The sequence below is a fragment of the Brachypodium distachyon genome, chromosome 1 (genome assembly GCF_000005505.3).
Source record: "Brachypodium distachyon strain Bd21 chromosome 1, Brachypodium_distachyon_v3.0, whole genome shotgun sequence".
Lineage (NCBI taxonomy): Eukaryota > Viridiplantae > Streptophyta > Magnoliopsida > Poales > Poaceae > Brachypodium > Brachypodium distachyon.
Window position 1 is genome coordinate 41,818,693 of NC_016131.3, and position 26,910 is coordinate 41,845,602.

The 26,910-nt window shown below is 49.3% G+C and overlaps 2 protein-coding genes across 2 annotated transcripts; one reads left to right on the forward strand and one right to left on the reverse strand.

The window, feature by feature from the left end:
• Positions 1 to 14,546: 14,546 nt before the first annotated feature.
• LOC100834693 (SUPPRESSOR OF GAMMA RESPONSE 1) lies at positions 14,547 to 19,227 on the reverse strand. Its single transcript, XM_010229467.3, has 7 exons — positions 19,072 to 19,227; positions 17,696 to 17,837; positions 17,062 to 17,248; positions 15,847 to 16,361; positions 15,567 to 15,764; positions 15,059 to 15,397; positions 14,547 to 14,969 (listed from the first exon to the last, which is right to left on the reverse strand). Exons 1-7 carry the CDS (start codon positions 19,077 to 19,079, stop codon positions 14,913 to 14,915), a joined length of 1,446 nt encoding a protein of 481 aa, XP_010227769.1. The 5' UTR covers positions 19,080 to 19,227; the 3' UTR covers positions 14,547 to 14,912.
• A 3,350-nt stretch (positions 19,228 to 22,577) lies between these two features.
• LOC100835000 (gibberellin-regulated protein 5) lies at positions 22,578 to 23,399 on the forward strand. The gene is made up of 3 exons (XM_003563925.4): positions 22,578 to 22,741; positions 22,847 to 22,889; positions 23,003 to 23,399. The coding sequence occupies exons 1-3, from the start codon at positions 22,682 to 22,684 to the stop codon at positions 23,182 to 23,184; spliced, it is 285 nt and encodes a 94-aa protein (XP_003563973.1). The 5' UTR covers positions 22,578 to 22,681; the 3' UTR covers positions 23,185 to 23,399.
• Positions 23,400 to 26,910: the final 3,511 nt, after the last annotated feature.

Here is a 26,910-nt window from a genome sequence, read left to right on the forward strand (position 1 = left end):
AGCATCCCTTCCTTCTAGGTTGTGCGATTCCTTTAGCCACGGGCACAGGAGAAGTCGACGGCGTGGAGGGCGAGATCTCAGAGCGATGGATGGCCAGATCCCTTTCCCGGAGGTGGTCAAGCAGTCAAGCGAGGGCAGAAGCGGCAGAAGCGGGAGGGAGAGAAGGAGGGGGCAGGGGCGCATCGCTAGCGGCAGCGTCGATGGGGGGAGGATACGGAGGTGTGGTGGGGGGTTCGATTCGGTACGGGGTCTCAGGAACGCGTGGAGTGTGGGTTAATGCAAGAAAATTCATGGGTGAAAATGAAAAAAGGCCGACGTCGCGTGGGTGGGGTTGGGACGACGTACAATGGACTGACGTAACTCTAAATTAAGGAATAGTAAAGAAAATGTGTCTTTCATAAGGACAGTGCCAGCCCAAAAATGAGAATCCCCATTCCTGAATGTCACTAGTGCCAATGGCTTGCCCCTACAAATAGGCAAAAATTACGCATATCCACTTACACGGTAGGCAAAATTTCATAATCTCTAAATCAGCAACTCCCAACCTACCTTGGTCCTTGGGCTGACAAATAGCAGGCCAATTCACCAAGTGGATTTTCCTTTGATTAACTTCTCTTGCCATAGCATTCTTTTCCTGAGAAAATCATGTTTCTTAATCACCCCTTTTGTTATTTCCAACAGGGACAAAATGTAATTAGGGATTTGACTCAGACAAGCATTAATAAGGATCAGGCGTCCCTCTCTATTGTTCATTGCGTTTGCTGGTGGTTGTGGTACTCTGCAGCAACACTAATGGTTGGGAAATGACGGTGCTGGTGTGTCATGGTTATGGCCTTGGAACTGCCACGTGGATTTTTTTTTTTGGCGAAAACAAATGGACTTGGGACCAAAACGAATAGCTATGCCAACTTGGCTATCTAACATGGTGATTCCAGGTCCAAAACCATGACCCATTGACACTCATACCAGCCCGGATCAAGTAAGTGATCATTGGTGCCCAGTTTTCATGATCGGAGAATAAAATATATACGAAAAAGGTTAATGAAACACTTACATACTTTTCAACAAGTTAGGAACGCAAAATCCCTCCTTGGCTGCAGAGGGTACACGTACAATTCTCAAAGCTGGAACCATTCGGTTTTCTCCGAATGTTCTAAAAACCCTAAACACCTACCCTCCACAAAACAAAGATCATTGAAGCCATTTTCCCTAATCTGATCATTTGGGGAATGTGTATTGATGGCTCGGTCAATATTCCTTAGCAAATGTGTATAGTTGAATAAAACACGTGATCCTGTATCTCTAATATGGTACCATAACTGCATACGGAGTACTCCGTACTACACAACTAAAAGCCCCTTTCCGACCGAGTGCATGAGAAACATCATGGTCTTGTTGATAGCAATGCCAGAACATCTACCCAAGTAGTGTCACGATGGGAATTCTACTTCTAGAGATAAACTTACAAGGAGCGCATCATTGTGTGTGAAACATCTGAAACAAACAATTCATGTGCAATTAATTCTCAAGGATTATCCAGCATTAACTAGATTGGCCACCCCAAGTTTCTGTGTTGATTCAATTTCTAAACCCTTAGGCCTTGTTTGGCATTTTTCTAGGGTTTATTTTCTCCAAATTTAGAACAATAGAAACCCAAAATGAGTTGTTTGGTAGAGAGCAATTATAGAGGATTATCTCTAGATTATCTCCCCAAAACACTTTATTTTGTATCAAATATCAATTAAAACACTTTTCATACTAGTGTTTTTGGATGGAAGGGGGATTTGAGAGTTTGGGTGAACACCCAATCCTCTCAAAAACCTAATACACTAGTGTCTAAAAATACACCGGTGCCAAGCAAGTGCTTAAGATAAAATTAAAATCATCCACCCAACCTATATATTGGCACACGCAAATATAGCTCATAGGTACATAAATTCTGGTTGGTTTCTATCCCTATCTTATGATTGCTACAAGAAGAATCTTACACGAAATTCTCAGCCCAACTTCATCAAGGCAGGAGTATTATTTGTAACTTAAGCCAGCACAAGACACCGATTTTTTACATTAAATATGGCAGTGCTACAATGATGGGTAACCTTATTAACATCAACGTCATTAGACTAGTCAAATTCAGCATATTTAGTAGGGAAACTCTTTTCCGCAGTCATCGATTCTTCTCAGGCGCAGTTTGGCGTTGATGAACTATATTGTGCCGAACTTATTTTATAATTTACTGTGAAAAAATACACACGAAAATAGGGAAAAGTTTGTTAGCCAAACACGAAAAATAGTGAAAAGTGGATGAGAAAAACGGGATTATGAGAATCCACCGCAATGCCAAACGCAGCCTCAGTCTCAGTTTCTTCCGACTTAACCTTATTGACCTACAGAAAGTGTCATGGAAAGAAGGTCCTTAGCAACAACAATTTACTATTTTTGTTCAGAACATCTGCGTGTGTTCCGAGATTACCAATTTAACTAACAAAATATAAGTTATATGAAAAAAAAATATCATTCAAAAGTTCACTTGACCACGGTTCTAGTGATATACTTTTTGTGCAACATGGTACATATTTTGTTAGTACTTAAATTTGTGATAACAAGCCCAAGCCTTATTAACCCGGATGGATGTAGTGGTTCTTTTATGCTTCTATCATTTGACATTATTGTCTTGTGAAGTGTCTATAATACTTCTGAGTTCTGAACAGAAAATACACAAGCTACTTTTCGTAAAAAAAATAGAAAATACAAAAGTCTGAGCTTACGAGCACCAATCTCTCATTAATTGTTACACCGTACATCATGAAAATCAAACGCATCATACATCTACAGTGTTTTTATTATTCAAACACAACATTCATCTAAATTGATCGATTCCTTACAGCAACACATCCATTTTACTTATCTTGCAGACATCACATCCATTTTACTTATCTTGCAGACATCACATTCATTTTACTTTTTTGAAAGATCCAGCAAATGCTGGCCTTCCATATATTAACCGAGGAGAAAATGTACAAGGTTGCCAGAGGCAAAAGATCAAAAGAGAGAAATAAAAGAAACTAGAAGGCTAAATTACACGATCAAGGGGGCTCCCAAAGGAGCTTCCGAAGGGCCTTGGCGCCAGCGAAGGCCCAATCTTGAGCCTCATCTTTAATAAACACAGCAAGCTGACGAAGATGCACCGATTTGCCGTTGAAAATTCAGGAATTTCACTCTCGCCAGATGGAATAGCAGACGATGATGAAGAGAGAGCTCATCCCTTTCCTGAGCCCGGCAGAGGTGGCTTGATTGAGAAGCTCTTGGAAGAGAAGAATGGACGCCGGCGTCTCACAAAGGGCCGTCGCGATACTGTGTCAGTTTGGCCGGAGGGCCACTTCGCCCCATAGCTGAACAGCGAAGAGGCATTCGAGGAAGAGGTGCAGCGGCGTCTCCAAGTTCCGGTGGCACAAGGGGCAGAAGTAACAGTTAGGCCAACCCCGACGCTGCAGCAGATCGGCACACCATAGCCGGTAGAGGAAGAGAAGCCATGCGAATAACTTTTGCTTCGGGGGCGCCCAGACTTGCCAAACAACCTGCGGGAGGAGGGAGAGGGAGCGCCCCATGAAGTGAAGCTCGTAGGCCGAACGCGCCGAATACACGCTGTCCGCCGTGAGAATCCAGATGACGGAGTCTGGGACACCGGGCAGGAGGATGGCCTCAACGTGATGCAGTTCCCTCCACGCCTGGAGGAACTCTTCGAAAAAACCCGGGGGCCGATCATGCCCTAAATCCAGAACCCAACGGTGTCCGGAGACGGCCTGCGCCACGGATCTTCGCTTGCGACGCGAAAGCGAGAAGAGAAGTGGGTAAGCCCAACGAAGGAGCCTCCCGCCAAGCCAGTTCGAGCTCCAAAAGCTGGCGTAGCACCATCACCAAGTGTGACGCGGGTGGCAACGGCGAATATATCCTCGTCGAGGGAATCACAGGGCGTCGTTGTCGTAGCCCGGGGCTTAGACACCAGGGATGCGAGGCACCCCCTTTTTGGTTCGGCAGTGGGCGTTGGGGATCGCTCCGGCGATCGCCGGCGAGGCCAATGACGAGCGTACAATGCACAAGCTTGTTTACCCAGGTTTGGGCCACCCGGAGGTGTAAAATCCTACGTCCTGCTTTTGAGTTTGTATTTAGCCAATGAACAGGTGTTTACAGGTTGCCGAGAGAGCCCCCGGGCGTTCTCTTCTCTTTTCTGCTAAATGGCTACTTGCTACTTCTGGACTAAAGACTCTCACTCAAACTCCACTGGAGTGTAACCTAGAAAGAACCAAAAACCCCGACCGATGGCGCAGGTCCTCCTGTTATACTCAAGGGAATACCACAGGTGCCTCGGTGCATGAGAGACAAGTGTCGAGCAAAGACCCTAGGCAGCTTGCCCTTGCTGCGCTGGCATGCATGCATGGTGCAAAGTGCTGTAACTAGGACGGTACGTGCCTTAGATTCAGTGCGAGCCACTCATTGTGGGCTGACTAGACAGGGAACCACCCTTCTGTCGGAGCATGTAATGCTTCTTGTGCCATACTCCACACCCTGACCAACCCTGCGCAAAAGGAGCCTGCTGGGCAGCCACGTGATGCCAATACTCTGCTTGCATTGGGCGCGGGTCCTGTTGTAAGCGCCTGCGCCAGGGAACACCCTCCCCGGCAAGTGACCTTCCCGGGGGGCGCCCTGACGGGAACCTTCACGCTGCCATTCGGGGCAACCCCCGCAGCCCGGCTAGTCCTGCCGGGCTGGTGGCTTCCCAGGCAGCTCGCACCGCGCTGCCCGTGGTGCCGTCCTTGCGGGGAGCAAGCGAGGCGACCCACGCGTTGCGCAATGGTGGTACCCCGGGTGCCACTGGTGCGACAGTCGGCGTGCCAGGGCCTGTCCGGCGCACGCCACATGAACCATAGCCAGCGCAGACGCAATGCTCTACCAAAGGCTTCTAGGTTGGGGAGACCGAGGCCGCCTCTGTCAACCAGAGAGCAAACCCTAGACCAATTAATCTTGCCCTTGCCCCCCGCAATTTCGCTGTCCTCGATGCCCAAAATGAAGCGGCGACGAATTTTGTTGAAGGAGGGGACGAAGGACTTAGGGAGTTTGAGGGCAGTCATCGCGAACACAGGGAGCGCACCAAGGACGGAGATGGACAAAGCTCTACGTCCACCGGCATTGAGCCAGCGACAACGCCAGCCAGCAAGGCGCGCACGGGCGTGGTCCAGGATGTGTTGCAGGTGCACCATCTTCACCCGACCAAGGGAAAGGGGGAGCCCGAGGTAGCGAAGCGGGAACTCCACCCGCTCACCGGCGAAAGGGAGCAGCACGTCGTCGAGATGGACACCGTCGCAGCAGATGGGCGCCACCACACTTTTGCCCACGTTGATGCGCAGGCCAGAAGCGAAGCCAAAGTCAGCAAGGATATGAAGTAGAAGTTGAAGATCATCGCGGTTCGTATTGGAGAAGACAATGGCGTCATCGGCATAGAGGCTGATACGCAAGGCGGCCTGTCGCAACGGAAGTGGTGACAGCCCACCGAGCTCCGTGGCACGCTGAAGGAGCCTCTGAAGTGGGTCGATCACAAGAATGAAGAGGAGGGGGGACAGCGGATCCCCCTGCCGCAGGCCGCGCCGGTGCGAGATCGGATCGCCCGGCGACCCGTTCAGAAGCACGGAGGAGGAGGAGGTGGAGAGCAAAAGAGCGATCCAATCACGCCATCTAGCTGGGAAGCCAAGGTGCTGAAGACGCTCAAGCAGATATTCCTAGGAAACGGAGTCGAACGCCTTGGCGAAATTGAGCTTGATGAGGAGGCAGTGCCTTTTCTGGCGATGTAGGGCACGAGCGACGTTGCAGACAAACAAGAAGTTGTCGTGAATGCATCTAGACTTGAGAAAGGCGCTTTGCGCCGGCGAGATGAGCTCTCCCATGAGCGGCGCGAGGCGACGAGCGAGCACTTTGGAGAACAGCTTGGCGAACGAATGGATGAGACTGAAGGGGCGCAGATTGTGAACCGTGGACACATGATCCTTCTTTGGCAGCAGCAGGATGAACGGCGAGTTGAGAGCTCGGAAGTCGCCACCGGCCAGCCGAAAGAGGTGGTCAAAGGCGGCGAGAATGTCGAACTTGATCGTAGGCCAGCATGTGCGGTAGAACGTGCCAGTGAATCCATCGGGACCATGCGCCTTCTCCGCCGGGGAGGCGACGATTGCATCCCAGATTTCCCCAATGGAGAAAGGGTTGTCCAGTCCTGCCGGAGGGAGGACGGGCAGGTCCAGCACCTGCTAGGCCAGCGAGCGGGAGCGTGGAGCCGCATAACCGAGCACTTTTGTGAAATGGTCCAGGAGAGCGTGCGCCTTGTCCTCGTGCGCAATGTGGATGCCGGAATTGGTGACTATTTGATGCAGAAAGTTCTTACGCCGGCGGGAGTTGATCTTGATATGGAAGAACCTAGTGTTTGCGTCGCCCTCCTTGAGCCATATCTGGCGGGAGGCCTGCCGCCGACGGGCGCGCTTGACCGTGGCCAGCCCCAGCACCCGCGCCTTCAGGGCGTGCCTCAACTGGAACTCAAGCGGCGAAAGCCGGGGGAGATCCTGTGCGGTGTCAAGGAGGAGGACGATCTCGAGGGCCAGGTGAAGCTAGAAGCTGGCATCACTGAAGAGGCCTTTGCTCCATCGCTGCAGGGCACGGGCGGTCCGACCAAGCTTGACGCAGAGACGCCGGAGGGGATTCGCTGAGTGAACCTCCTCTGACTAGGCCGAGAGCACAACAGCATCAAAGCCCCTGTGCCTAGGCCAGAAATTCTCAAACCTAAAGCGAGCCTTGTGGGACGGCAAGCGGAAGCAAGCGAGAAGGAGGGGGCAATGGTCGGAGTGCGTCGTGGACAAGGCATGAACGGCGCACGGCGCGAAAAGCGCATCCCAAGCAGCGTTGCAGAACACGTGGTCCAGCTTCACCAAGGTTGGCCGTTGCTGCTCGTTGGTCCAGGAAAAATTGCGATTTGAGCAAGGCAACTCAAAGATCTCCGCTTGATCGATGGCAGCACGAAATTGCCCCATAAGGCACCGGCAGAGATTAAGGTTGTTCTTGTCACGGGCCTCGTAGATGAGATTGAAGTCGCCCGCGATCAGCCACGGCACACCCGGGCCCGGCGAGATGGCCCTCATCTCTTGCAGGAAAGCAGGCTTAAGCGCATCATCCGCAGGCCCATAAACGGAGGACAGCACAAACGCGAAGCCGGAATGGATCACAGTGATGATGGCCGTTATAGAGAACTGCAGAGTTTGCGGGTTGGAGTTGTCAACAAAGTCAGAGTTCCAGAAGATGGCCCACGCCTCCGCGTGTGCCGTCGGCGGGGAGACAAACGTGGGAACGCATGGAGGGACCAGCGATCTCGTAGGCCGTCCTATCATCTATCGCAGCCATCTTCGTTTCTTGGATGCAGAGAATGCCAGCCTTGGCCGAGGACACTAATTCGCAGACGGCGGCGCGACGCGCCAGGTTGTTGAGACCGCGCACGTTCCAACACAGGGCAGAAGGCGTCATTCATTAGGACACAAGAGCAAGCTCCAGATTTTGCACGAACGAACACTAACATGAACGAAGAACAACCACCAGACATACAAGGTAGGGAGACGATCCTTACTAACATAACCCCAAGATGATCGTCTCCCTAAGCCGAACCTCAACCAGACGATGACGAAGTTACTGACGAAACTGACGAAGCTGACAAAGCTAAAAACTACACGACAGAAGGCCGGACGACGCCTACTGGAACATAGGTTGCATAACATCAGAACTAGTGTGTCGTGGCGGCGACGCTGGGAGCAAAGGCCTGGGCCGCGGTGGCTGCGGCGCGGTGAAGCGTATCGCGGCCAATCCTGGTGAGAACAGCGATCCCATCCATGTCGATGTCGGCAAGCGGTTCCTCGAAGCCCTGCACCAGAGCAGTGGCAGCAGCGTCATGGCACGAGTCGTTGTTGTCGATCAGGGCGAGCCGTAGCACGCTGGCTGACCGGGGTGGCAGAGGGCCTCCTTGCCTGGCGCTCGCTACGATGCGGAGTGAATGCCGCCTTCCTTGGCGACGATCGGGCATGGAGGTGCGGGGGGCGAGCCGGCGAGGATGGGCGGGGAAGGCGCGGATCACACCATCCGCCTCCGAGCCAGCAGCGCACTACGCCGATTGGAGCATGTCGTCGGTGTGGCCTGGACCGAGCGGAGAGGGGCAGAAGTGCCCCTGCAGCCAAGGCCATGCCCAAAGCCGACGGCAAGGGTGCCACGTGCAGGGGAAGCGGCGGGACAGGGCGGGAAGGAGAGCGGCGAGGTCAGAGTGGCCGAGCAGAGGGCCTCAAACTCCACCATCATGGGGTCCACAGAGGGCACGGACAACCAGAGCTCATCCATGCGCTCCGCCAGGGGATCCACGCTGGAGATGGAGGAGCGACTGTCCAGGGACGAAGGCGCCACAGCCGCGCGGGTCGGGGACGGCGACGTGGCAACGGGCTCCAAGGGCGCAGGATTGGCGACGGCGGAAACAGCACCACCGGGAGCGGTGCTAAGCGCTACGGGAGGGGGCCACCCGCAGGGAGCGGCGGCGGTGGTAGCGACTGGCGAACATCGGCCACCGAGGGCAGGGACGCAGCACGGCGGCGACGGCTGCTGGGGGTGCGGCTACGGTGGCGGGAGCCGCCCTCCCCCTTCGAAGCGGCGGCAGAGGCACGAGGCGCGAACGAACGTGGCTCGAAGTGGCCGCGGCCAGCGTGGCAGCGGACGCCGTCGTCATCCCCGGAGTCGTCGCGGCGCGGAAGCGTCAGGGTGTCACGGCAGGAGACGGGCGGGCGCGGACGACGCGGCTCCTCCCCGTCGGGGCAGTGGCCGTCATCATCTCCGGAGTCATCGCGGCGCGGAAGTGTCAGAGCGTCGCGGTAGGAGATGGGCAAGCGCGGGCGACGGGGAGGCGCTCGGTCGAGGAGGAGCGCTGAACCGCAGGGTGGGGTGGTGCCTCGTCGGAGCAGGAGGACGGTAGGCCGCACTGGCGGCTGGACAGAGTGTGTGCCTTCGGGACAGACCAATCCTCAACAATATCAATGTGAATCAGAGAAGTGAATTGGAAACCTTCAGGCGGAGGCGCCACCTCCCGACACGGTGGCGAGTAACCATCCATCTCCGCAACGTGACCGGCGCCCTCCGGGAAAACGGTGAAGTGGTGCTCGCTCGGGATACGGTCGAGACTCTAGCACCATACCCAGTAGCTGAAGATCTTGGTGTCGTTTTTGGAGTAGGTGCGTCTGTCCAGACGGTCAACGATGACATCCTTGCCGAAGACCGACTCGGCGCCCTTGATGGACCAGAGGTGGAGCGGCATCTTCTCGATGCAGACGCGAACGTGCAGGTTGAAGGTCCGAAGCATGCCGTGCACAGCCTCACGCCACGGCTGGAGAAGGAACGTAGTACCATCGATGACGAGGCGCCCGAGCGCAACGGCGCGATCGGCCGGGATGTCGAAGTGGATGTAGAAGTCCTTCGGCAGGTGACGAGTGACACGAAGCAAGTGAGGGGGAATGCGAAGCTCCACCTCGATCGCGTTGCTGACGAGCAGAGGGCTGGCCGCGTGATGGCCATCCACCACCTTGACCAGCAGGCTGTGGTTGCGTAGGATGAAGGCCTGGTGCTCCACGTAGCGTGAAGCCATGACGACGGAGGTGCGGAAACCAGAGCGGCGGGGCGCCGGCAGGGTGATGGCCCGGCTGAGCATGTCGGCGGTGGGAGGGGAAGCCGGGAAGCGCAGGCGCTGACTGACGGGCGGAGGCTGAGGACTGGCAACGGGGCCGGAGGAAGCAATAGGGCTCAGGCGGGCGCTCCGGCAGCGGGAAGTCAGAGAAGCCAGATGGCCGCAAGACCAACACTCGATGCAGAGCGGCGGGTCACGGCAGTCAGCTCGGCCATGGTCTTTGCTGAGGCAACGGAAGCAGCGACCCCTGAAATGCCTTAAAAAGGCCAAGCGAGCCCGGCTTGGAGCAGGACGAGGCAAGGACACGGACGGTCTCCCAGCCAGGGAAGAGCCCTGCCAAGAATGGAGATTGCGAAGAAAGGGACGACATGGAGCTGACCAACACGGATTGCAGGCGCGGGCACTCCTCGGACCGCTAGGAAGCGCGAAGCGAGGCTGGCGCGGAGTGTGACTTCCCGTTGTCGGGATGGGCGTCCGCGGGAGCAGGGAGCGTTCACGGAGGAGCACGGGGAACCAACAGATCCAGGGGCGAGCAAGGGCCTGGCGGTCCGAGAGGAGCCGCCGGGACACATGGATGCAGCCGGGGCAGGGGGGGATGGGTGGCCGCAAAGGCCGGAGTGGCCAGATGCGCAGGCGAAGGGAGCCTCATAGCTTTAGCTCTCCAAAAGCCGGCCTACATTCGTTTTACTCACCATAGAAACTAAAGAAAACGAGGGACCTGAGGGGCTCGGCCATTCGGGGCAGAGAAGAACGCTGCTAAAGGTACCCCCAGGATCTACCCCTACCGTTGCACACGTTTGTGTACATGAACTTATGAGACTTATGAGACAAGTACATCGTATGGTACATCTTATGAGAAGACCTGAGGAACTAGTAGCCACCCAGATTCTTCTCTTTTCATTTTTTAAAGTACCTTATGTACATGAACGTATGAGACGAGTATATCGTATGATACATCACATGTATCATGAAAAAAATCACATTACGAGCATCTGTCAAAACTTGGTACCTCTTATGAGATGAGAACATCGCATACACATCACAAGTACCACGTCATATCAGGACTGTGTACATCAACTCATAGCAGTACATCATGTACCAAGGCCAAATCACCAACAAACAAATAAATTTTAGAAGGTAAATAAAGCACCGAAGTACACGGAAAATTAGTACCTCGTCATGTGCCCAGGGTACAAGATGGTACTCAAAAATCACATCACAAACATTCAAAGAAGAAACCACAAGATCCCGCAAGGGCAGAGACGGCAGCGCGCGGAGGTGGCGGCGGCGAAGGCTGAGACCACGGTGGCCCGGGGCAGCGGCCTTGCACCTGGGCGCGTGCACGATGCCTGGGGTGGATGCCCATCCCACGGCCGCGGCCGCGGCTGCGGCGGAAGCCGAGCCCACAGCCCGCGGCAACGTCCTTGCGCATGAGCTCATGCACAGCCGCGGCAAGCTGCGCCTGGAACAACGGTTGGCCCACGAGCTCATCCGCGATGAGGTACCGGCGTCGGCGCTCCAAGCCCAGGCCGCGTCTGCGGGCATGCTAGGCTGCTGCTGCAGAGAGAGAGAAGGAAATAAAATTTTTTTGAATCAATCATATATTACATTAGACAAACCGTTTACGGAGATTACATAAATAGTCATGACACAAGACAAACATGCTTGTCAAGCAACTTTGCATAAAATACCCCATAAGAAGTAAAAATAAAATTCCACTCTTGGAGAAACTTGTGCCTTGCCGAACCGTCGTACACCCACGTCCTCCAACGCCACCATGGCAGTGCTGAAAAAAGGGGCGAACAACCTCCATACCAATATCTGGGAGAGCACCTTCGCATATAAGGATGCCTTCCGAGCCGATGAACCGGACCGTCGCAAGCGACGAGACCGAAACTTTGTGGCACGTCGGCCGGGGATCTTCACCGTGGTCACCAGAACTCGACGCCATCATCTTCATCCAACACAGTCGAAGAAGAGGAACGCCGCCACCTGCCATCATCCACACATCCAATTACAAGACAGAAAACACAACTACAACAACCAACACGATTGCTACCCGCAAAATTGCCGACTGCTGACCACGAGACACGAATCTCGCCAGATCCAAAGATCGGCAAGACGACCGGGCCACCTGCCCCTCGACGCCACCGGTTAGAGCGACGCCAAGATGGAGGAAGAGCAGAGGCAAATTATTCCGACGCGGCGCCGTCTCCTCCATAGAAGCAACGTCTCAAGAAATACTATGCCAACCTAACTACAGGCCGGAGCACCGGGGTCCTCACCCCCTCTCGTCGCCTGAAGTGGTAGATGGAGGAGGCAGGGACCGGCGGCTTGGCTCTGTAGTCCGGGCAGACGAGATTGCCCCCTGAGATCCCTTTCCTCGCTGGGAACAGTTCCTGGAAGCGAACGGTTGTTTGTACCAAGCGACCAGAGAAGGAAATAATTGGGGCTGTGCGTGGGTGGGCAAAGAAAGCGTGATGCTGCTGCAGAGAGGAGAGGAAATATACCAGTGGGGATATCGGTAAGTATGGCAGAACGCCGCAGTCAAAAAAGGAGGAGGTCGAAGGAGGGACCTTATCGACCTGGTCAGTATGCAGCGACGAGCCAAGGAGTCTCTAAGTTGGAAGGCACACAAGCAACGGCGAGCCAGAGACCACGGAACCGATCTGAGTCATCTCACTGCTACCCCTGTCCAACGAAAACACTGCATGGTCCGATTGGATCCGATTCATAATAAGTGTCTCAGATTTAGTACAACTTTGTACCAAGTTAGTACTCTCTCCGTTTGGGTTTTTAAAGCCCACACCGAATTTTATGCCAAACTTTGATAAAAAAAGTTACATTGGTAAGTATGAGATTATTGCGGCACAAAAGATATATTGTTTGATTTGTATTGAAAAACTCTTTCTAATGTTATAACTTGTATATACATATAGTAAATATAACTTGAATAATTGTTGGTCAAAGTGCGACACGAATTTCAACAGGATCCTAATAAACCCAACGAAGGGCGTACACAATATAAGGTCAGTTTGGTTGTAATCCATTTATGTGCTATTCATGATGACCTATGCCTTGTTTTTTCAAGTATTGAACTGTTGTACAGATTCTTGCTTTTGTAATCGATTTATGTGCTATTCATGGTGATCTATGCCTTCTTTTTGCAACGATTGCACTGCTGGACAGATTGTAACCATTTTTCAAGTATTGTTATTGCTAGACAGCAATGGAGGGGGATGGAGTGATTGTGTGGACAAATTCAATGTCTGCCATGATGCTGAGTAATTTGGCCAACCTTGTGGCTACTGGCGTAAGAACATCAAGTGGTTTCAAAAGGGTGCATCTTAACAACTGTGCAAAGGCTTTGAATGAACACTTCAAGACAGGTATCACTCATGCTCAGGTTAGCAACCACCTTAAAAAGTGGAGGAAGGTTTGGATCAATGTTACAAAGCTTCGAAATTTGAGTGGTGCCCTATGGGATGAGGATACTTCCACCATTCTTCTGGATCCTGAACACTATGCAAATCACATCAAGGTAAGCTGGACAGATTCTAGCTTTTTGTATACATTCAAGTGCTATTCATGCTGATACATGCCTTGTTTTTGCAACTATTGAACTGCTGGACAGATTCTAATTTTTTGTATACATTTATGTGCTATTCATGATGATACATGCCTTGTTTTTGTAGGACTACAAAAGTGATGCGAACTACTTGAATACCCCCATTGAGCACTATAATGCTATGGCCACAATTTTTGGAGCATCTATGGCAACAGGAAAGTTTGCGAAGTCTGGAAATGATCTTTTGAATTCTATGGAAGTGCATGACATTGAAGACGAGGACACACCCAATGAAAGTGCTACCGAGGTTAATATGTCACCAAATCAAGGTGACACTTCTCAAACAAATCAAGGTAAGTCTTCTCATACCAAACCAGCACGGAAGAAGGCAAAGTTAGACCCAAAAAAAGAAGATCCTCTGCTATCCACACTCAAGTTTGGCCTTGAAAGGGTTGCAACAACGCTTGAGAAGAGTGGTAAAGATCCTGAGGCAATACCAGAAGGTCTTTGGGATGATTTAGCAAGTCTTCTAGAGGGTGACAATCTTTCTCGATTTATTAATGAGAGTCATCTTGCACACTTGGCCTATCTTGTATGGCACTACTATGCCTATCTTGCTGACAAGCCGAGAACTGCACAGGCCTTTGTCACGCTTAGCACCAAAAACAAGTTGGTTTGGGTGGCAAAGTATGTCACGGACACCTTCGATAGTATCTAGTATGGTTTGTAGACAAACCTTCTATGTGATGTATGGACACATTCCTATGGCTGTTATTTTGGACATGTAAAATGATGTTATTTTGGCCTTGCAAGGTGATGTTGTTAGGGGGCTGATGTTAGACTTGTAAGGTGATGTTGTCAGGGGGCTGTTATTATGAGCTGTTCTTCTCTATCTGTTTGCATATTATGCTTGATGTATTCTTATGAAAATTATGATGTGGAAAATACAAAGGGGCTGGCGAATTTTTGTACTGGTGTACAAAACATGTAAAATAGCTATTCCATGCACAGTACATAGGTAACCTCACCGGTGGTAATGCCATTCATACAATCCCATTCCATCTTTCCATCCATACACAAAATAGAACCATTTCATTCCGTTCCATCTTCCAAACCAAACAAGATTCACAGTCATTCCATCTCCTCAGGAACCCAGTGGAACCCCACTCTGGAACCAAACACAGCCTAACACACTTATTATGGATTGGTATTATGGATTGGACGAAGCAGTGGACAGTATAATTATCGGAAAGCTCATCCGCACTTCACTTACTCATTTACCAATAAAGATTCTCAACCAAACTCAGGCAGTTAATAGTTACAATTTACGAACACATGCTGCTGCTGCTAGGCAAGGCAGTCTTAGCGCTGAACAGCCATCAGTGCACAGCATGACACCTTTTTCGCCTTCTCTAAAACTAACTGCATAAACACCAAGACTCCTGAACCAGTGGGTTACATCAACTCTCCGATTCAGAGGCAAAATAACTACTTTACCTAGCTGAAAGCCACAGTTGGTGATGCTTGCTGCACATCACTCTACTTTATCTGGCAAAGAAGCCTTCAGAGATTTCTACATGCACAGAATGTGCGTTGGAGCCACTGTCAGTCAAGCATATTGCCACCAGCCCAAGCTGCCGTGCAACTGTCTTGCGAAAATTCCTGTAAGGGCACAATTAGCTATCAGTGGGTAGAAAATGCAAATTCAACATATGACATGACGAGTCATGGTTAAGGTATCAAACACATACGATTTGGCTCAATCGGAAGTCAGCATCTGAGAGGCCCAACTCATGACATTTTTCCAGATCCTGCTTCAAATCCTCTACTGGCAAGTTGGCATAATCAGCTAGTTTAGGCTTGATCGTATCTTGCTCGTCACCTGAGGTCTGACTCTGAAGAAACTCATCGAGACAAGGCAAGCTTTCTGCCAGTTGTTGAGAAGTTAACAGAAACTGGGATTCACCATCCCACCATTTTGGATCTTGTGATGAGGGATTATCTCCATCCTCAGGTTTCTCAGAGGATGGATAGGCAGCATCCTCTTCAGCAGCCTTTTCTTCCATGGTTATGTCACAATTCCTGCTTTCCTGCATATTAGGTCAAGAAAAAGGCATCACCTTTATAGAATTCTTTATTTTAGTTACCACAAACAACTTTATATGGTTTCCATGCTAGCTCAACTTGACTAGTAGTGTATGATGTACATAAAGGAGAAAAAAAACATAAAGAGAAATACAAGCATGAATGTGCAACTACCTGATAAGGAAGAGCTTCCGGGTCAGCAGTATGTTCATTGTTATGAAGAACCTCTTGGTTAGTAATACTACAAATATCTTCTTCTCGTTCATCCAGTGCTGGTTCAGGGAGGTCAGGAAGATCTTCTTCAGCAGCTATAGTTTCCAAAGCATCTGCAGTGGTTAACTCTTGTGCATTCTTCTCCCCAGGCTTAAATTGCTGCGGAAAAAATAGTGTATGATGCACATAAAGAAGAAAAGAAACATAAAGAGAAATATAGCAAACATGAATGTGTAACTACCTGATAAGGAAGAGCTTCCCGGTCAGCGGTATGTTCATTGTTATGAAGAACCTCTTGGTTAGTAATACTGCTAATATGTTCTTCTCCTTGTTCATCCAGGGCTGGTTCAGGGAGGTCGGGAAGATCTGCTTCAGCGGCTATAGTTTCCAAAGCATCTGCAGTGGTTAACTCTTCTGCATACTTCTCCCCAGGCTTAAATTGTTGCTGAAAAAATAATTTGGAGACAACATATTCCCCATTCTGCTCATCCTCCCCCGTCCCTAGATGGTACTGATGCATCACCCAATTAGTCTTCTTGGGCTTCCCCCCTTTAACAGTACTCATATAAAGCACCATTATTTTCTTACAGCCAAGGTGCTTTCCATCAACCATTACTGGCTTTGTCTTGCCCGTCTTATGCCAGCGAACATCGGCAAGATCACCAGTGTTTATCCTTCGACGTTTCCTAGTCCCAGTATTGTAGGCTTTATATGTTCTATGGAAGAAGTGTGATACACTTCCATCTTGCTTAAGACCTAGAAATGTATAAAGTCAACTCAACAGTATCGAAACCAAAGAAAGAAGAGTAGATAAAATAGAGTAAATTCCTAAAAACCACACTTATATAGTCAAAACTGTCAAAAAAATGCTTAAAGAATGCATTAACCGACCCTATCATTTCATTTACTCCCTCCGATCCATAATAAGTGCCCTGGATTTAGTACAAAGTCGCGTACTAAATCCAAGACACTTATTATGGATCGGAGGGAGTACATAACTTCCCACAAAACCCTGCTTATACAAGTAGAAGAAGTGAAATCTTTACTTGAAAAAAAAGGGAGTAGAGCGTCATATTCAGTTCAGAATTGTAAATTTGCAGTCAGTCATAATAGAGTTGTAGGTTGTTGCTGGGTGACAAGTATTAAGGGATGTAAATAAAGTAAAGTAAGAACACATATTGCCAACACCAGCTATACTGACAGAAATGCTGGATCTTGTGTTTGATTTTAAAAGACCAGATAGCAAATTAAAAAATAACACAGGACAATTTACTCATATCCGAATTCAAAACATAAAATTGGTCTTCTCTTAGCCATCTTCACTATCAATACTGGGCAATACCATATCAGTGACCAAAAAGATTGAAACATGTATTCTTTCACTGTATGCAAGATATTTAATATTCCCCAGGCAGGAGGTATCTAGGTACTTTAAATATATAGACTGAAGGGATACCCGGAAGTTTCTGTGGATGAGTGTAGCAGATACCATCATCTTCCTCAACAGTTGGAATAAATTCATCAATGAATGGGTGAGGTTCAGCACCTGCTTTGTCATGTTTTGCCAGCAAATGCGAAAGCAATTCCTGGTCCGATGGATCAAACTTTACACCTTTTGGCAAACCAGGCCATTGGTGAACAACCTGTAATAAAACTCTTAACTCATCAGGGGGTTACGGTTACATAACACTTCAGTACCTTACTGGACATTACTATTACTAATTAATGTCATTTCGTACTTGGTTTTTGCAAATAAATTTCCTTGCAACAAAAACTCAAAGAACTTTAGAAACGAAGCATTCACATTACACTTAATATGGAACAGAAGAACCAGAGAAAGTCATAAAATAGCAAATTGTAACAACAGGATCCATTCCTGCCTAGGAAGTGACTGCCTTATTAAGATAGATGCATAGAGTAATGCATGAACAAAAATCAGGGTAGCAATAACATTAATCAGTTAATATTGAATGTGGAGTTTGTTTATTTAAAGTATGAATCAGCCATACTAACAACAAAATGCAAACGATAGATGTATATACTGTAGCTAGGTATATTACATAACAGAAATGCAAATGCACAGCTCTTACATCACTGTTATCAATAATGTGGCTGCACCTTGGGCACTCCTTAGTTGGATTGCTCACCCATTTTTGTTTACTGAGATCCATTGACCCAGAAACATTTTTTATTTTTGAAGCAATTCTTTGGCTATCAATCAGCCAGGATGTCCTGCAGATATTATTAATAGTAAAGTTAAGACAGATGAATATAGAAAAGTTGCTCTACAGCTCTAAAAACATCATCTGAAATTCAATCTCATATTTATGCTCCTAACAACAGCATTAACCAAAACAAGACCAAGTGTGGGTTACAGCAACATATAACTTCATTAAACAGACCCTGACAATCTTGTTAAGGAACAACCTGACTTAATTTGGAATCTCGCAAGCACAGCGCCATTACAATCACCTCTCATGCCAATATTGATCAAGCATCACGTTGTCAAAATTCAGCACCAAATTCCACTCCACTTATGACTAGAGGGTACAGTGTAGTTTTTTCAAAATAAAGCTGTGCTAACCTGAAGACAGTCCAAAAGCAATACTTATTTGAACCCAGGAACCATGACAGTGGTGAAGCTAACGACTAATGACAGTTGCTGAAATCACCCTTATATTCAATGCTAGTTGTGTTATAATAGATAAACGTTATGAGTAACCTCATTTTTCCCATTGTCAAGGGTGAAAAAGATGGCATCTGAAAAGTTTAGACAGGAATTTGGAGTCAAAGTGAAACAATAAATGCCCTGTTTGAATTAAGACTTCCACTCTTCCTTCCTGCCAGATGCTTACGTTCTCTATATTTGCTACAGAACAAAGTGCACGTGCACGGCTACCCAGAAATAGAAAGAAATGCCGCCTCCTTTCAACAAAGATCAATGCAGAAACGTCATTTTTCTGCCAGACGATCTCAAACTTAACTGCAATGCTACAAACTACTGACGCAATCCAACCATCGCCGCTACAGCATCCAAACATCCCGCATTTCAGGTAGATCCGCAGTATAAACGGCTTACACCCACGTAACCGAGCCGCGATACCACAGACGGTCACGCGATCCTAGCACGAGGCTTTTATCCCATTTCAGGTAGAACAAAGACGGCACCTTTCGAAACAAACCAATAACAAAACGCTGAACCCTTAACAAAAAACGATATCCCATAACTCCCACGCCCAAATCGTGCATCCAATCGCAAACTTTGGTGATCCGTGAGGTCTCCAGTCCCAAAGAGACGCCTCCTTTCAATACAGCCCGAGCTCAACCCTCAAAAGGGGAGGGGGAAAAAAGAAGACAGCTCCCTTCCCGACTTAGACAGATCGCATTCCCCGACGGCGAGTCGAATCATCGGAGGAGCACAGCGCGGGTAAAGGGCTGCAGGAGTTATATAGGAGGGGCAACGCACCCGGTCATGGCGGCGGCCGCGTCCCCGGCAACAGGCCGCGGATTCCTAGGGTTCCGGCAGGGGCGGCGTCGGAGGTTGAAGTGGAGAGTGGGTGGGCCGGTGGGGTGGGTTATGTTTTTTTTTAATCGGAGTTGACCCAGTTCACGTGGTATGAACCCTGGGTCGACACGGTTCACTTATAGAAGAACGTTATCCATCCGATAGAACTATGGACGTTCGAGATGATTCGTTATGCGTGCTCCGGATCTATACAAATTGGGGATTCGGCGTGCCGCGTGGGTCCTTCTTGACTCCAGGGAGTTCACTTGGTCTTCGGTCCATTTGAAGACCACGCACAATGAGCAACGACAGCTTCGATGTAACAAGCTGTTACTTTCTCTCATCTTTATTTTGTTTTTTTTTTCTAATTGATCCACGTGTCATTTTTTTCATTCTTGTTACCCGTGCGCAGCTGTTACTTCTGCAAGTAATTAGTATTAGCTTTTTTTTTCATCTCTCCGTCACGTAGGACTAGTACATGCTTGTACCTCGTGTTGGAGATGCCTAATATTGGACTGCAACGAGTTAAAAGAAAAAAAAAGACTGTTTTTCTTCCCTTAAGAAAAAAAAACTGTTTTTCTAAAGTTAAAAAGTTTCAGAAAAGACTATACGGTAAAACTCTTCCGCGACGCTCCGCTCCGGGTGGACGTTTTGGAGACAGTCACGCGTGGGGCCCACCTCCACTGCCTTATCCTCTTCCTTTCCCCTCTCTCTCTCCATTATCTCCTTCCTTCCCTCGTCTATTCTCCCGAGCGGCCATTTCTCGTCTCCCTCTCTCTTCGCGTACGAGCAGCAGGCGGCGGCGACGGGGCGGGCTGCGGTGGCGACGTCAGAGGCGAGCCGTGGCCGAGCCGGAGCCGGCAGCGACGGCGGAGGCGAGGAGGTGACAAAATCCGACAAGATAAGCCCTCCATGACCAAGTTAGGGTTAGGGGGGGGGGGGTGGTGGCGGGGGCAGGGCGGGGCGGCGAGGCGTCGCCGGAGCGCTTCGGCCGCGGGTGGCGGGGGAACCCTGGTTGGGCCAGGGCCGGCCGGCGGGCTGCTTGGCGGCGGCTCTCCTCTTTCCGTTGCATTTGTCCACCTGGTCGGAACAACTGGTCAGAATTCGACCGCCCCGGGCGGTCATCCGCCAATTAGCCCTCCCTAAGACTATAGATGTATATGTTTGAATCTTTCAAGTGTAAAAGTACATAAATCTTTCAAGTGCCAGTGCCGCGTGGGTCCTTCTTGGCTCTAGGCAGTTGACTTTGGTATTCCGTTCATTTGAAGACCATCGAGGAGTACTACTTTTGTCCAATCTTTCTTAAAGTTTGAACAAGCTTATAGTAAAATATCAAGTCTCAAACAGGGAAATTCCCGTTTGCACTAGGGTGCGATGGCACCCCAAATCTTGGCCGGTGCTGACTGTTTGAGATTCGGGAGCACGTTTGTATTTGGATCCGTATGTCAATTTGATTATGTATTCTTCAATTGCGTGGGACCCGCCATGTAAGTTGCTCTGCCACCACCACCCTCTCTTTCTGCCCCACCTCTCCCTCTCTCTCATTGCTCTCTCCCTACCTCTCTCTCTCCCCACCCGACTAGATCAGCAAGAATGACGCGGCCATCTCGATTCGATTCGATCGACTCCCATCTCCACCAGCATGATTTTTTTTCTATGATACTTCCATACCCAGAGTCACGTGCGTGTCGAAAGAGAAAATATTTAGAGCAAACGAAGAAATAGGGTTATTTGTTGTTCAATCCTATTATTGTGGTCCGATGAAGTTTGTGCTACAAAGCGGTTAGAGGTCTGACTCAAGGTCACGGAGACGAGGGTTGCCGGAGCGGGGCTTGACTTCCGATCATGGAGGCGGCGGTGGTTGGGCGCATGGTCCTAGCTCATGGTTGGTTCAGCTGCGATTGCCAGTCATGAAGCCTAGCTCGCAACCTCCTAGGAAACGGTGGCTCAACACCTTTTTCATTCAGCTAGACCCTAGGGCCATTGACATTGTGCCCGCGACTTGGTCGGCAACATTATGCGACAAAAATCCATGACGTGGGTGAAAAAAAATCACTTGCAAAACCAAAATCTAGATGCGACATCAGTTATGTTTTCGTCTGACATGTGGACCCAAAGGCTAGGTGGCAGTCATGTCATGCGGCCGGAGTTGTGCATACAGGCGAGGACCTGGGATGAATCACTTAACAAACAATGAGAACCTAAACGTGCATTTTCAAATATTAGGGACCTACTTGACACCTTCGCGAAGAAATAGAGACCTCGAGTACATTTTAGCCTTCTTTTTAACAATTAGATTAGAATTGTACCGCCACAATGCAGAACTGGGAGAGTGGAAACTGAAAGGGGAGCCTCCTGGCTCCTGGTTCCTGGACGACCGCGCGCGCCTGCCAGCTGCCCGCTACCCATGTTACTTGCTCCTTCAGTTCATCGGGCTTCAGGCAACTCAGCGACCACGACGCATGTATGTACGAGCGCTCCTTCGCTGACGGCAGGGCCTGGGCGAGTCTCGCGCTGGGTGCACCGAGGCCATGCTATTCGAGTGGGGGCTCTACCAACCACGTGAATTCAGGCGAGCACATGCGATGGTAATGGCAACTACTAGCGCCGTAGAGGTAGAGGGACACCACCGGGGAGAGGCCGGTCCACCGTTTCTCCCATAACGGAACGCCAGCGCCGGGCGCAGGCGCAGCTCGTCGACGGAAAGGTACGCCGTGGTCCCATGGCTGCTGATATTGACCTGCACTATTCCATTCTGAGCCGGTGCACATGATATTTTCTCGACTTTTTTTTTTCTTCCGTGACGCCCTTTCCACGATGGACCCCAGTGATCCCCATGCACACATCGCTGCATGTGCCATGTGCTGTGCGATCTACCGGACCTAAACAAAGCATTAGGATATGACCACTTAGGAAAAAAAATGTAATTAAAAGGACCGCTGATATATCGTATCAGGCTTTCAGCTTTATCTTTACTTTTGGTTTGATGAAGTTCACCGCATGCAGGTTCTGTTTGAAGATCTTCCAGTTAGTGTTTAATTAAGGGATCCTTTAAGGTTGTGCCCAATCCCCACAAAACCAGGGGGAATGGCAGGGATTGAGAGGAAATTTAGTTCATTTCCCTTCAATCTCTCCCAATCTTCCTCAATCCAAGGGCAATTTCTGAAAAAACGAACGAGCCCTAATTAAAGCCATGAAACCAAGAATGGTTTTGTGTTAGTTTTTATCCTGCGCCTTTTAGGCAACGAGTTCACCGTCATTTGCAAACAGCAGTAAATGCAAAAGCAAGAGCCGCCGCGGTGCGCTGCAAGCCTGCAACGCGTAGCTCACCTTTGTCTGAGCACCCCCACTGGCGCATCACATGCCGGGAGGAGAAACATACCGGCCCGTCCTCTCCACAGCACACTGCAATAACTGCTCACCCCTCTCTCATCACCCACCATCTCCCTCCTGCCCTACATATATACCTCAGCCCATTCATTCTTTTGCCACCAAAATATCTCGAGTCCCCAATTCACATTGCTTTCCCAGCTCAAGCACACGGGGAAGAGAAGCGAGCAATAGCACTGAGATGGCCAAGATCTCCTTCCTCCTCCTGGCGCTCCTCCTGATCGCCATTGCATTCCCCGTGGTAAGCCCATTTCACCTTCAGGCTAACTTCAGCTCTTGCGAGTTGTGACTTGTCCATGCATACATGTATGCTCACTGACCAGTCTTCTCATTTCGGTTGTGGCAGGAGGTGATGGGAGCGGGAGGCGGCGGCAAGCTCAAGCCATGGCGTACGTAGTACTTCTCCTTTCTGCTTAATTTCAATTTTTGGAGACAATGTTGGCTCTTCCTTAGAAAAGCTGATCCCCCCCCCCCCCTTCTTTTTTTGGGCGTGTATGTGCAGAGTGCTCGTCCAAGTGCTCATCGAGGTGCTCGGGGACGCAGTACAAGAAGGCGTGCCTGACCTTCTGCAACAAGTGCTGCGCCACATGCCTGTGCGTGCCTCCGGGCACCTACGGCAACAAGGGGGCCTGCCCCTGCTACAACAACTGGAAGACCAAGGAGGGAGGCCCCAAGTGCCCCTAGATTGATTTTGCTCATCGCGTGGTTCATGATCATTCCTTGGTTGTGCTGTACTAGATCTGATCTGGTTATGCTGTGTGCGTGCCCCTGGCTACAGGGATGTTAAACACTGAAACTATTGAGAAGGGAGAGCGAGGATTCGTTACATGTGAATTCCCCTCCTATTTATCTGTGGTGGAGTAATTCCTAATTTAATTTGCTATTTTAGTGTCCAAGTATAATTCAGCGTTTCCCTAGATGCGAAGGAACGAAGACATTAGCACATGTCTGGGACCTATCAAGCGGCAGATTTGCCTTGTTTGGTTCTGATTTAAGTTTACTGCTACCTCCGGACGGAATTATTTGTCTAAATATTACGTGTATATAGACGCTTTTTACACATAGATACATACGTATTTGGGCAAATTTGAGACAAACAATACCAGTCGGAGGGAGTAATAAAGTTAACCTATATCTTAAAACATTTTTAATCTAGGTTATGTTGGAATTTTGGTATTGGCCCAAGGCCCAAGGCCCAAGCCCAGCCCAACAATATATTTCAGAAAATCTCAGACTCATTAGGTGGTGGCATTCTTATCCGAACATTAGGTGGTGGCATGAAGATGTGAGATTTAGCTCCACCTTACCGGTAGAGAGATCCATCTTACTCCTAGAGAGAATGTGAGGTTAGTCTCAACTCAATAACCACACACTAGCTTGAGCTCACACAACCTAATCTCTAGACTTCATAAGGACGGTTCGATTCAAGGTACCTACAAAAATGATGTAAGAACAAGAGAGGCACATGAGCTAGTTGAGAGGGAAAGAGAAATTCTCAGAAAAAAAAAGACTTTATACGATACCACGTAGTCAAGATAAGGATAGTGGTTTGTTGTAACTCTTATTATAGTAGGGATAATTCCAAGCATCCTTATTCTAAGGGCCGCGGTAACGACGACACTAGTAGGCAAAAAAAAATTTGAGGGAATGACAATGATTTTTTGGAGACTTGAGTTTTGAATTTACACAAGTTTACTGGTGCGTCAAAAGAAATGGTGTAAGGAAGAGGCCAAGACTAGTACACCACGCCAGTTGAGTAGCCAGCGTTAATCCAGGGTGGTCCAATTGAAAGAATTTTTCGCCATAGTGTTAATTTAAAATTTAAGTTAGGCTACAAAATTTCAAATTGAGCCGAAATGGTAGGATATAGGCATAAAGCAAAATCCCACCACGCCAGCCACTTTTTTTTTCTCTCTTCCCGAAAGCTGCTTTTCTCACGGATGCATTGTGTATATACTTCGTTTCTACGTCAACCTCTAAAATTTCAAGTCAAATTATGAGCAGAATTTTTGAAAGAGTTAAATGCACTGGAAGCATTCATGAATGGAAGTCCTAAAAGTATTGGTGTGGTGTCATCTAAGTCCTAAGAGCATCTTCAGCAGGACCCCTAAACAGGACTCCTACTAATTTTTTAGGGGCTGGAGTAAAAAAAAATGCCTTCAGCAGGCCCCTATACAAGCCCCTACTTTAGGAAGTCCCCTTGATTTCACCTCTTGGCCCTCGTTCTTGAGGGCTCCCGAGGGAATCCCCCATCGATCTCCTCTCTCCTCTCCCTCTGTCTCTCGACTGCCGCCCCACACCTCGTCGCCGGCCGCCCCGTGCCTCGCCGCCGACCCTCGCGCTACTCCCCTCAGCATCTCCCTCTCCGCGCCAGCCCTCTGCTGGCCGCTCCGCCTCCGTCGCCTCTTCTCCTCGGGCCGCTCCGCCTCGGCCTCGCTGGCGGTCCTCCGCTGTCGCCTCGGTCGCCGTGTCGCGGCACGCCCCTGCTGTCCCTGCCTACGCGCTCCGCCACCGCAGCCCCGTGCCGCCGATGCCGCACCCGTGCCCGTGCGGCTTCTCCTCCTCGGCGCTATGGCCTCCCCCGCCCTGACACCCTCCGCTCGCCTCTGCCCACGCCGGCGCTCCAGCCCGTCCTGTCGTCCCGTGCAGTGCGATGGCGCATCCCCATGACAACCACAGGAGGATGTAGGCCGCCGCTCTGTTCGTCTGCGTGTTGAAGAAGGGTCGGGGAAGAAAGGGAAATAAAATAAAATAAATAAAATAAAAGACAAGTCTTTGACAAGTGGGTCCCATATGTCATAAAGAATATAGGGGTTGTGAATTAGGGGCCACTGCTAAAGATGTTAATATTTTTTTGGACCCTAAAATTTGAGAAGAGCCTCTTAAGGCTGTTTAGGAGCCTTGTTTTAGGGGCTCCTGTTGAAGATGCTCTAAGAGTTAAATGCACGGGACATGTGGGCAGGTCAGACCTGCTCCGACGTGCTTAGGACCGTCGGTGGCATATTTAAAGCACTTTTAGGACCCAAAACTACATTTTCATACTATTAGTACCTAAATGACACCACGGAAATAATTTTAAGACCTCCAGTGCATTTAACTCTTTTTGAAAAGGTGAGTTGAGCCGGATCTCACTTACATACCTACTGCATTAGTTTTATTTTACCGTTCTACTGCATTAGGTTAGTTTAGGTCCTGTTTGTTTGGACTTCTGCTTCAACTTTTGGTGCTTCTAGCTCTCTAAAATCATTTCTCCCGTCTACATATGAAGCTAAAAAGCACATCCGGAGGTGCTTCCCGCAGAACATGAAGTTGAAAAGCACGTCGGGAGGTGCTTCCCTCCAGAAGCTGCAGGAAGCACCTCCGAACGTGCTTTTCAGTTTCATGTGTGAACGAGAGAAGTGTTTTTTAGAGAGCATTACTGTAGTTTAATTTTTTATTTATTTTCCGCAAAGAAAAAAGCATTACTGTAGTTTAATTTTTTATAAGAACTCCGTGCTCCATTAGTTTTTTTTTAGAATACCGTGCTCCATCAGTTGGATCGACCGACACTACGAAGGAAAAAAGAAACGAGCCCGAGAAATTTTGGAACGCATTCCCATGGGCCGACAATGGATAGGACTGTATGGGCTCGCGATCAGGAAGCCTGGGTTGTTTTAGGCTCACCTTTTTTCTCACGCGGGAGAGAATTAATGGGCAGATGCTGTAAGGGGTTGGTCCAGTGAGTTGATTTGGGCTTACTTATAGGCTTATACTCCACAGCCTGTTTGAGCAGTGCATATAGAAGCTCATCTCCTTGTCTGAGCACGTTCCGTGATTGTTTCCCCTTTGGGCTGGCCCAGTTTAGTGGTGATTTGAGTTTTTTTTTTGGTGTTTTTCTCTTCTCGACAGGAGGGGTGAGATTCCTCTCTCTCTCAAAAAAAAAAAGACGGGAGGGTTGAGATTTTAAATTTAAAATTTTAAAAGTTATTAATACAGTAGCTCTTAAACGAGTATAGCGATCTGTTTGAATCCCCGTGTCTTTTCCGTGACGAGGTACGGAGTATTTAAAACATGTTTAACGGAAAAGACGGAATACACGTACTCCATGTGTTCACCCCTACGCCTGCATAATGCTGCAGCCGAGTGAGCCGACCATATCTCATCCGAAAACATGGATACTGACGGAAGCAGGGTGTATCCGCTGGTATAATCGTATTGCAGGCGCTGCCGCGTGGAATACGGATCGGGTCTGACAAAAAACTATCCCACGCAGGTCGAGCTGGAGTAATTTGACAAATTCCACACCAACCTGCAGCTGCACGGTGCACACAGCTGTCGAGAGGCATCGTGAACAAAGTCAACTAGGTCCTCGAAGACTGGGAATGAAATCTGACATTTTGGGCGTGGAGCAGCTAGCTGCGGGGGATGCAC